At 41.6% G+C, this 12,108-nt stretch overlaps 2 protein-coding genes across 3 annotated transcripts in view; one reads left to right on the top strand and one right to left on the bottom strand.

Annotated features, from left to right (window-relative positions):
- Nucleotides 1-12,108, bottom strand: part of LOC149816138 (ketose-bisphosphate aldolase class-II family protein) — a 157,420-nt gene that overhangs the window by 103,941 nt on the left and 41,371 nt on the right. The window lies entirely within an intron of this gene.
- LOC149816139 (uncharacterized) lies at nt 2,027-6,052 on the top strand. The gene is made up of 2 exons (XM_089987619.1): nt 2,027-5,764; nt 5,841-6,052. Exon 1 carries the CDS (start codon nt 3,082-3,084, stop codon nt 4,870-4,872), a length of 1,791 nt encoding a protein of 596 aa, XP_089843745.1. The 5' UTR covers nt 2,027-3,081; the 3' UTR covers nt 4,873-5,764; nt 5,841-6,052.

Below are 12,108 nucleotides of genomic sequence, written 5' to 3'. Positions count from 1 at the left end.
CACAAGGAACCAGAATTGCATGTAACCCCTTGCAAGTTGCAAAGCTAAATATGGAGATGCTTGGTACCCACATAAGACAAGAGGCACTATTTATGCTCAAAACACCATGCTACAAAGGTGATTGATCAGAGCATTTTCAGTTGGTCAAGACACTATGTAAATCTAATATTTTGTGTTTCAACCAATATTTGTAACCTTGGTTGTAACGCCCCCAACATCCCAGACTTATAACTTTTTAGGAAAATTTTGAATACTTAAAATTCGATCCTTTTTTAGAGTTTAAATTAGTAGTTCAGCGGAAAATGGTGTTTGAAATGATAAGTCAACGAACCTTGGGTGCATTTCAGGTGAACTTTCCTTTACACAAAGGATTTGTAACTCCGTACATTCATTGAAACCAAATAGATTCAAAACTAAGTTTTAATAATTAAAGTTTATACGAAAAGTGGAATTTCAAAGAGATCTTTATACCAAATTACAAAAAGAAATTCCTCAAGAGCGAAATGTTAGGGAAAGAGTCATCTTGATATCATCACATCATTGTGTCATCGCTTGCCGTACCGACCTAATCATCACCTATACCCATGAAACAGGTCAGACTTATAAAAATCTGGTAGGTGCATAGATAACAAAATTAAGAACAAAACTAATATATACGTTGTCCATTTCGTAACGTGCAGTTCAGAATAAGCAAAATGAGCATGATAGCCTTGTTTCGATATTAACTGTCCTGAGGGTACGCACAGGAGAGAACGTAGAAACAACTGAGATTGCTCGGAGGTTTGTTATGATATGTATTTTGATACCCCAAACAACTAGCTGAGTTTGTTCCTAAGGGGACAGCTAGTGACTGAGAGAGAATTTTTCAAAGGCATTCGTGGCAAGGGATGCATTCAACTTCTGCAGAAGTCCATGTAGTCTATCACCTAAGATAATATTTGATAGCCTCGTCCCCTAACTCTGATGACTGGAGACATCGAGTCAATTGCTACTCGAGGAGCGTATTTGTTAACAACCTGTCCATCGAAGTTTTTATATCATCTCATCATCTCCCTTGACGAAACCAAACAGGTGAATGGGTATGTCAGGTCAGAGTTACCGGAAACGCCTATAGAATAGGGGAAGCGCGCTTCCCCGGGACGCGTTTCGGAAGCGCGAAACGCAGCGCTTCCGAAACGCGAGGGGAAGCGCAGGTTCAATTGAGGAAGCGTGTCCCCCTTTAAAGGGGTACGCGTACCCCTTTAAAGAGGTACGCGTACCCCTTTAAAGGGGGACGCTATTATGGAAAGGTCGAGTTTGCCCTTAATTTTTTTTTTTACACATGAATTTATATTTTTTACCGAGGTTAAAATGGGTATTTTATAAAACCCGTGAAAAAATAAAATCAAAAGGGGCTTAGGGTTTTGTTTTTTCACGCGTTTCGACTCCTCTCTCTCTCTCTCTCTCTCTCTCTCTCTCTCTCTCTCTCTCGAGTTTTCGGCGAGCTCCGAGTTCCGGCGACCTCAAAAAATTCCGGTGGCCTCCACCGACTTCCGAAGATGAAGATGTTCACCTTCAGGTACGCTATCCCCCTCTCTCACGCTCTGTCACTCTCTCTATCTCTCTGTCGTGCGAGCTCCCCTCCACCAGTGGGATCCAATAGGGTAGTTTTGGGGAAAGTGATCAAATTCAAGGGTTTCTTTTTTCTTTCTCGGTGTAGATCTATCGCAGGGTTTTTTTTTTCGGGGTGTATATCTGTCCGTGACTCTCTCATGGCTGCTGGTGGCTGAGGCAAGGGCACCCCCCATGTCTCGCACTTCTTCTTCATGGTGCTGGTGCTGGTGCTGGTGCCGGGTGGAGACAGAGGAACACCCTCTATCTTCCGCCCCCTCTTTTCCTCACAGTGGGCGATAGGGACAGAGGGTGGCCCTATGTCCTCCCCCCTTTCTCCCTTTTTTCAGACGATGTTGACAACCACTGTGGTTTTTGACTCGTCTATTTCTCATAACTATCAAGGGTTTTTTTGTTATTGTAGATCAAGGGTTTGTTTGTAGTTTTTTTAGTTTCTGATTCATTATCGCAGCCGTTTTTTTTTATTCATTCTGCATGAAGCAGTGGGTTGTTTTTTATTGTCTCCATGATACTAGTCTATTGATAGCGTAAGCAATGTAATATTAACTTCTTATCTAAACAGATGGTATGCATTCGTCACAAAACTTTTCTGATATAGCTGGATTGTTAATTTGCATTGGCCATTATGTGCTGTAGCTTCTTATTTAACTCTTCAGTTGTTTATGATATGATGGTGATAATGTATGTGGAAGTTCATTTTATACTTCATCAGTTGGCAAAGAAAATCAGTGCACCGGATGGGGTGGAAGTATCATTAGAGATAACATGATATTGTTGACGGTTTTAATGATCTTAACTATTCTACACTGATGAATAATTTTTTTACTAATTGGTGTATAACGGGTATAATATGCAATATTATTGTTTTATTGGAGAGCATTTGAGTGTGCTGTTCCCACATTTTAAAAGCTATTTCTTCAGTCCGATGTACAGTGAGAGGCTGAGAGCTGCTGGAGGATGTGAGCTGGTGCCTGGTACAAATAGTAAATGAACATTATCATGAAGAAGATAATTGTAATGATTTAAAACCTCAGTTCTAAGTCTATTGTCTCAGAGATCAATGTTTGCCAAGGCTGGTAGCACTTTAATGTTCTCCATTTGTGCAAAATTAAGTTGATGGGTACTTGGAGAATTTCCCAATGAGTCGGGTATTGAACTTTAGTGGAGTCCTGAAAGAAAACTGGATTTATATGTTCTTGATCTGATTTAGCAGTTCAATCAAACTATTCTCGCTCTCTATATTCTCAGTTATTTATGTTGCTTGTTTCTTATTAGAACTTGAAGTGCCTGTTTGAGTATTTAGTTTAGTGATAGTCAGATTGCACGTAATTTCCCCCCCTTTTTTAGCTTAGTCTTTTGTTTACATCCCCATGCTTTGTGTTCTTCACTCTCCATTATTTACTGTTAATAATAGCTTTTTTTAAGTGTTTTAGGTTGATTCTGATACTTTTATGATGCAGATATATTTGCATGTTCTTTGCTTCATTAATGACCATCTCAAGCTATGATCACGATAATTCTGATGACGATGACGATTCTTTGTACAATTTGGAGCATGAATCATCTAGTGGTGTTGGGAAGGGCAAGAAGAGGTCTTCTGCTTGTCCATATCAGTTTGAGGACCGAAACGAAAATTGTTTTGATGAGGAAGATGAAGAAGAATATGACTTGGATGACTACTATTCTGAAGATGACCAAGATGATGAACCACCTAGCATGCATAAAACAACAGTGTTATGGCGCCATGTATTGAAACAAAAGAAGAGTGGGCAAGGAAAGCAAGGTGGAACCCAAGTTTTTATGTGCAGGCACTGCAAAAATATTTATCATGGGTCATATACTCGAGTTTTTGCACATCTCATGGGATCTCCAAAGGGACAAAGTGTTGGGATTGCCTTTTGCCCTGAAGTTGCAAAAAATGCAGAATTGGCAAAAAAAATTAAGAGGCAAGTTCGTCGAGTGGAGGTTTCATCAAGTGCATTTGAGTTGAGGAGATCAAGAATTGATACTCCAAAGAAGCCTATTAGTATTACTACATCATCTAGTGGAAGCCGAAAAACAGTTGATATTCGTGATACCTTTAAAAAGGTAGAAAGAGATGATGTAGATCACAAAATTATCAGATTTTTGTGTGCAAATGGCATACCTTTCAATGTGCTTCGATCACCATATTGGGAAGAGATGATATCTACAGTTAGTAAAGTGCCCGGATATAAACCCCCATCATATGAAAAAGCGCGAACAACGTTGCTTGACAGTGAGAAAGAGTGTGTTCACAGGGAGTTAAATGAATTTCGAGAAAAGTTTGAGGAGTTTGGAGTTTCCATTGTCTCAGACGGTTGGACAAATATCAAGAACAAACACTTGATAAATATACTTGCCTCAAACTGTTTTGGCTCGATGTTCTTATATGCAAGCGATTTTTCTAATGTGCAACAGTCAGCTGCAAACATTGCCGAGTTTTTGAAAACGGGATTTAAACTTGTGGGGCCTTCTAATGTAGTGCAAGTGATTATAGACAATGCAGCAAATTGCAAGTTAGCAGGTGAAGAATTAAAACAAACGTACAAGTATATTTTTTGGTCACCTTGTGTTGTGCACACACTTAATTTGATCTTCAAGGATTTGGCACATGAGTTTCATTGGTTGGGAGAAACATATTTGCAGAGTAAAGAAATTGTGAAGTATATCACAAATCATTCAAAAGCACTAGCAATCTTTAGAAGCAATGAAAAATTAGAATTAATAAAGATTGCAAAAACAAGGTTTGCTTCACATTATACTACTTTGAAACGCTTGCTTGATGTGAGGGAGAGCTTAAGGCTCACAGTAATTTCAGATAGATGGAGTGATTGGAAGCAATCATGCACGGATGAAATTATGAAAAAAAGGGCTGTTACAACAGAAACAACTGTTCTTGATGAAGAATTTTGGGATTCTGTACGTTTAGCATTATTGATTACAAAACCCATCTATAAGATGATTAAATTTTGTGATCAGGAAGGCCCTATAATTGGTGAAGTGTATGAAGGCATGGACAACATGTTGGGGGAAATCAAAGACAATCTAAAAGGACAACCAGATTTATATGAAAAGATTCATAAGATTGTCTCAAATAGATGGGACAGAATGAATGTGCCTCTCCATAGTCTAGCCCACATGCTTACTCCAAAATATTACGAGTCGGAGTATCTCAAAATCCCAGCAGCAGGAGGGGTCAAACGAGTTTCTCTTGGTAAAAAATTAATTCTATCTATTTAATAAAGTTTAAAGTTAAATGATTTAATTATTTTATTATTTCATTTGCATTTCTCTTGTTATAGTTACTAAACATTTTTTTTTGCAGAAAAGGATAATGATATCTTAGACGGTGCAATGCTTGCGCTTGAAGTCATATCTTCTGGAAATGAAGAGTTATCTACACTTTATAGGTCACAACTTGTGGCTTTTGCATCAAGAAGTGGAAGATTTAGCCGAAATGCAGCACGAATAGATGCACTGAATCCTACAATGTCAGTGCTTAATTGGTGGCGTTTTTATGGTGGTGATACACCGGAGTTGAGAGCATTAGCCATTAAGGTTTTATCTCAACCTATTAGCACATCTTCTGTAGAAAGAGTGTGGAGCACCTATAGTTACATTCACAATGTTAAAAGAAATAGGCTCAATGAAGATCGTGCTGATACCTTAGTGTATATTCATTCCAATATTCGATTGATTGACAGGTATAATTAAACTGTGTTGTACTTTTGTTTTGGTATTTTTTTTCTATTTTTTTATCATTGATTGTTTATTAACATTCATATTTTATATTCTTGTTATAAAAGGTGCAACAATCGCTATAAAGAAGGGCCTAGTCGAAAATGGGATATCAATCCAGAACTTCCTATTGTAGAAGAAAATACGTTGAGATTAGAGGATATGCGATGGAGAGATTTGGATGATAGTGCACAACAATCAAGCACTATTTCCAAATCCAAACATAAAGATGCACAACCAAGAGCTCCATTACCTCCAATAATTATACGTACAAATGAAGTTCAAGAGGATACAAATCAATCCATCAGAGCTAGTAGAACTGCAGATATACAAGAGCGACCATCAGTTCCTCATGGTCGGATTGATCGTTTCTTTAGCCGGAGACCTAGGCAAGGTATGTTGATATTGTGTTTTTTATATTTTAAATTATGGTTTTTGAACATTTTAACTTTTTAACGTATTCATTATAGGAAATGAAGGAAGGAGCAGAAGACATGGTCGTGGAGGACAAGATGCACGTGATGATGCAGAAAGTTCGCGATCTATTGCTGACTTGAAGGGGAAGAGAAAGATGACAGATTAATGAACTCTTGAATTATTATTTTTTTTTATGATGTAGTTGGAGTTGTCCAACTTAAAAACTTTTATGTTACTTTTTTGTCATGGTCTTATAATATTTTTTTGGTATACTTTAATTTTGAATCTTGCATGATGAAGTGAAGTAGTGGATTATGTTAATTTTAAGGTTAGACTTAGAGTTTAGAACATTGTAGCTTATAATTTACAATTTAGAAATTTATAGCTTCCTATGTCGCTTCCGGTTCGCTTCCTATGTCGCTTCCGGTTCGCTTCCTATGTCGCTTCCGAGACGCTTCCTATGTCGCTTCCGAGACGCTTCCCGGTTCGCTCCTAAGTGGTCCCCCGCTTCCCGCTTCCTAAATTTTTGAAAGTGCCTCGCTTCCCGCTTCCGCTTCCCGTATCGCTTCCCGCTCCCGCTTCCTCGACTGGCAACTCTGTGTCAGGTTATATTTTAATTGATGACCCATTCTATATGCTTTGGTCTTTCAAACCAACTCGAGCATCTTGCCTGTGAAGGCGAGACTTATAATTTATAACCATTTATGTGATTTTAATGTTATCAATGTACATTTACAGGCTACGAGGTTACCATAAACCTCTCATCTAATCACCGTAGTACTAATAGGACGCGTATGTCTAATAGTACCGCTACGATCAAAGGGGTATCGGTTTCTCAGAAAGAAACTCCAACTTTGTTTAGAAAATATCAACGTCTTGTGCTCTAGGCCGAGGATACCCGAGTCATTTTTGGATACCAAAACAAAAGATCCTACGTACCTCTTAGGGCTACACAGGTTTGAGGGAAAGGCTTAGTTGCGAATAAGCAACCGTCAGATATTCGTTTTCGCTTTTCGAAACAACGAATATTACAAACATTGGAATCTCACATGAAATTACCTTTTTCTTTAAAGACACGACGAGCATGCGCAAATCTGCGTCTTTAAAAGCAAGTGTAATGCAAGATAGGCAAGAGTACGCAAAACTACGTACCTTATAATGTTTATATATATATATATATATATATATATATATATATATATATATATATCAAAGTATAAGACAGTGCACAATACAATGCTGCGGCATAATATATATATATATATATATATATATATATATATATATATATATATATATAAGCCTGTGCACATTAAAGCGCGACGACAATGTAAATGACATAAAGCAAGACTCGATGTGTGAAACCACACATCGAGCTAAATAAACTGCGAAAGCAATGCACGATGTATGCAACCGTACATCGGTTAAATAAATTGCATAAGCAGAGCATGATGTACGAAACTGTAAATTGACCAAGTAAATTGAGTAAGCAGTAGTCTGTGCACATAACAACGCGACGACAATGTAAATTACATAAAGCAAGACTCGATGTGTGAAACCACACATCGAGCTAAATAAACTGCATAAGCGATGCACAATGTACACAACCGTACATTGGCTAAATGAATTGTGTAAGCAGTGCATGATGTACAAAACCATACATCGGCCAAATAAATTGCGTAAGCAGTGCACGATATACGAAATCGTACATCGGCTAAATAAATTGCGTAAGCAGTAGCTTGTGCATGTAACAGCACGACAGCAAAGTAAATGACATAACTTTAAATGGACAAGAATACACAAAACTGCATCCTTCAGTTAAAAAGCATATATATATATATATATATATATATATGTTAGAAGTGTTCTGCCATTGTCCTTATATGCAACTTTCTCCTACCTCGGAGATAGTCGAACTCACTGGCGATTCCGAGCATAGGTTTTTAAGGGCTCATGCCTTGGTGTGCGTGTCGCATCCATTGCGCCGATGTGGTATGCTAAAGGATATTTTATTGCATTGTGAAAGAAACGATGAAACCTTTTTAATTTAATGATGCAAGCAACTCTTGCATCGCAGGGGTCGAACCCAAACCCACTTCGAGCCGACCGGACTGAGCTGGGCTCAGTGAGAATTGAACCGAGGACCCGAGCTTCGCTCGATGTTGGCAGACCGGGTTAGGCTCGGTAAAAACTGAACTTGACTCGGTCCAAGGGAGGACTAGGTGGTTGAGTCGGGCTCCCCCCCCCCCTCTTCCTAAAACAAGCGACCGAGTTGAGCTCGACCTCAGCTCGGTTCCGGTTGAACTCGAGATAGCAACAGTAATAGTTGTTGCTACTACTCAAGTATAGTAGAGGGTCGGAGAGTGTGCCACGGCGGCTAAGGCGCCGCCTTGGCTCCTCCGTTACAGCCAGAGAAAAGGGGTGATGGCAGGGACGGGTGCCTGTGCACTTCCGGCCTGCCAGAAGACGTATACAGAGAAGAGAGAGGGAGAAACAATCATTAGGCTGCTGCCTTTTGGGGAAACTGTGGGCTCGACCTAGTAGCCGAGCCAGATCTGGCCCCCAACCCAAACAGGACTGAGCCTAGGCCCGGTCCTCTAGCTGAGAGAACCGGGTTGGGCTCAGTTCAAACCAAGCACAATTGGGTAATGTCTTAGTGGACAGAAAAAAAAGGCAGGTAGAGGGGGCGACATGGTTCAACAAAGAGTGAGAGGGCAGGAGGGTCGTGAGCCCAAGCCCTGCTCGGGCTGGCCCATTCCAGCATGGCTGCTACCGTTGAGGGTTGCCGAGCAAGTCCGAGAAGGAGAGAGGGAACAGGGCAGAAGGTGGGCTCGACTCAGTCGAGCCCATCCCTCTTCCCTCCACCCGAGTCCTAGGGGTACCCTGGCTCGGGTGGCCTCCCACCACCATGAGCAAAGTGCAGGGGAAAGAGGCGGGCCAGAGAGAAACAAGAGAGGGCAGGAGAGCGGCACCCTCCTGCTAGCCACAGACGAGAGAGGGTAGGAGGGTCGGTGCCCTCTTGCCATGAGCTAACAGAGAGACGAGAGCGAGGGCAGGGAGGGGTGGCGCCCTCCTGCCGCGAGGTTAACAGAGAGACCGGAGAGAAGAGCAGGGAGGGGTGACGCCCCTCCTCTACTGGGTTAACAGGGAGACAGGAGAAAAGAGCAGGGAGGGGCGACACCCCTCCTCTGCTGGGTTAACAAGGAGACGGGAGAAAAGAGGGCAGGAGGGGCGGCGCCCCTCCTCTGCCTTGGTTTACAGGGAGACGGGAAGGAAGAAAGAGAAGAGAAGGGGGGAAGAGAGAGGGAGCAGTGTACCTGGGGGAGGTGGCGCTGGTCCCTGTTGCACCGGTGTGATGAGGGCTCCGGCGAGCGAGAGGGGGAGCCGGGAAGTGCAAGGTGCGTCAGGGGGTTTCGGATTTCAGCAGAGAGAAGGAGACGGGAGGGGGGGGGGGGGGGGTCGACGAGGGTGGGATGCCGGGTGTTTTGATTGTGTTGGTGTGCGAAAGAGGGAGACAAGGGGAGAGTCGAGAGACGAGGAGGAAGGGGTTGCGTCGGGGGGGGGAAGAGCTAGATCCAAAACTATAATAATTTTTTTTTTAAATCACGTGTTACATTGGCAAGGCATGCAACATTCTCTATGAGGTTGTTAATCATACAATAGTTTGCATTCATTTGAATTGCACTTTTGCTAAGGTATATAGAGTAAATTCTTAACCATAAAATACTTTGCATTCATATGAAATTGCACACCTTTGTTAAGATGTATATAGTAAGTGTTAAAAATATATATACACATGTCTATATATATAAATTATGTAATTCATTTGTAATACCCGATAGGGGTAAAATAGTCTTTTCACCATTTCTCGCATGTTCATTCTTTTGAATATGTTTTTCTTTCTTTTGTATTTTTTTCTTTTTTATTTTTCTTTTCCTCCTTTTTGCTTAAAGCATTGGGGGTCCCAACACAAAGTTGTTAGGGCCCCCAACAGTCATAAATATGACCGTTGGGGGCTCCCAACGACTCCATGTGGGAGCCCCCAATGTATTAGAATATGGATCGGATATGGATCCAATAGAGATCCATATCCGATACAGCCTCTTATACATATATGTAATATGTGTTTCTTGTAAAGGGCAATTTTGTACATGTAAAGTTGTTTGTAACCCTATTATTGTTAATGAAGGATTAGTAAGGACTCGAGTTCTCTCCTCGCTCCCTCTCCTTTCCCTTTCTCGATTTATGAGACAGTTTATCATGGTATCAGAGCAGCGGCAACTCTGGGCATAATAGAGTCTTCCATGTAACGTGACAGGTTGAATCTGGGCGTAACAGAGTTTTCTTGCCGTTCCTCAGCTTCACGCTACCCCTCACTCAGTCGAGTACTCTTCTGGTCATCCAATCTCGTCAGCCGCTGAGCCTTCCTCCTCGTGACAGGCTGAACCCAAAGGTCGAGTTCTCCTCTAAGCAGGTCGATTTCTCGTCAGCCGCTGAGCCTTCCTCCTCGTCCTTCAGCCGAGTACATCTTCCTCCTTGTGAGAGGCTGAACCCAAAGGCCGAGTTCTCCTCTAAGCAGGTCGATTCTTTCTTGCTTCACGATTTAAGTTTCCTGGGTTTTTTTTTCCTTCGTACACGATCTCCCAATTCTCCAATCCTGGTTCCTCTTCAGTCGGGTCAAACCCAAAAGGCTGAGTTCTCTTCGAAGGGCCAGGTCTTTCAGTCAAGGTCTGCCGCTACTCCTTTTACCAGCCGCGTCCCTTGATCCACATTTTTCTAGCCTAATACCAGTTGAGTCCTTCCCGTTCGTGAATCTCCTCACACCTCCTCCTTCCTCTAATACCAGTCGAGTCCTTCCCGTTCACTTGCTCAAAGTTTGCAAATGGATACTTCAGCTAATCAAGGTTTTTCCTCCAACTTCCTGAGACAGCTAGTTTCTAAAAAGCTAAACACAAACAATTATTTGACTTGGAAGAGACAGATTACTCCTTTCATTCGCAGTCACGACCTTTCAGGTCATTTGGAAGGCTCCACTCCACCACCTGCAGAATTCATCACACAAGAAACAAAAGAAGACGGCGGTTTGTCAAACATCATTCGCAATCCTGCATTTGTTGGTTGGATGAAGCGCGATCAGGCTCTCGTTGCGTACATCACTTCCACATTATCACAAGAAGTATTGATTTCTATTCCTGATGATTGCACAACCAAGGTATTGTGGGCGAGTCTAGCTCAGACCTACTCTCAGATATCAGAAGCTAAGGTGCTATATCTTAAGCGTGAATTTCAACTTCTAAAAAGGGGGACAATGACCATTATTGAATTTCTAAATCAAGTCAAGAGCATCACAGATCAATTAGTCGTTGTTGGATATCCAGTGTCAGATAAAGAAAAAGTGCAGCAAACACTGAATGCCCTGGGATCAGAGTATCACGTTCTTGTGACTTCTTTATTGTGCTTGCCGACGTTACCTGGTTTTGAAGATTTACGTGCTAAACTGTTCCAGTACGAGATGTCCTTAAAAAGCAACTCTGATGCCCCAGCAGGGCAATCATCCATACATGATGTTCTTGCCACAGGGATAATTGTTGATCGTGCACGAGGAGGGCGTGGTAGAGGTAGGGGAGCACAAGTTCAGAGTGGTCTTGGTTTGTTACCTACACCAAATGTCACTTCCAGCCATTCAAGGAATGTTCCCACGTGCTATCAGTGCAACAAGCGTGGCCACATCAAGGCCAATTGTTAGTTCAATCCTCAAAATGCTCAAAACCGCAATAGAATACAAAATAATAGAAATGTTGCTACATCAGGATCTGCGAGTACTTTTCGGGTCAGTGATGATGCTAAGGATCTTCTCTTGTCTGCTATGGCTAACCAGAACTTGAAACAGAATGATGATGGAATATGGTATGTAGACTCAGGGGCAACAGCTCATGTCACTGGCAATGCAGGTAAGTTCTCTACTTTGATCCCCTATTTTGGTAAGTCTAATATTGTAACGGGGGATGGGACTCACCACCTCATTTCAAACGTAGGCAACATTCTCATCCCTTTGTCTGAATCTTCATCCATTCCTCTATCCAATGTTGTTCATGAACCAAATATAAAGAAAAATATTGTCTTTGTTTCTAAGCCTGTTGATTCTACCAATTCTTCTGTTGAATTCACTCCTACTTCTATCTTTGTCAAGGACCTTCAAACGAAGAAGATGTTCGCTAAAGGAGAGCGACGTGGAAACATGTATATCTTCAATGAAGATCCTGCCTCCAGTGTTCTGAAGCCTCCCAAGTCCGATTACACTTCTAGAAGTATTCTAAGTAT

This window comes from Nuphar pumila, chromosome 14, assembly GCF_984573655.1.
Source record: "Nuphar pumila chromosome 14, dmNupPumi1.hap1.1, whole genome shotgun sequence".
In the NCBI taxonomy this organism is placed as follows: Eukaryota; Viridiplantae; Streptophyta; class Magnoliopsida; order Nymphaeales; family Nymphaeaceae; genus Nuphar; species Nuphar pumila.
Note: the sequence above shows the minus strand (reverse complement) of the source record. Positions and strands in the feature narration are given on the sequence as shown.

Excerpts from the sequence above, each read along its gene's own strand:
- LOC149816139 (XM_089987619.1), top strand. The coding sequence starts at position 3,082 with ATGTTCTTTGCTTCATTAATGACCATCTCAAGCTATGATCACGATAAT.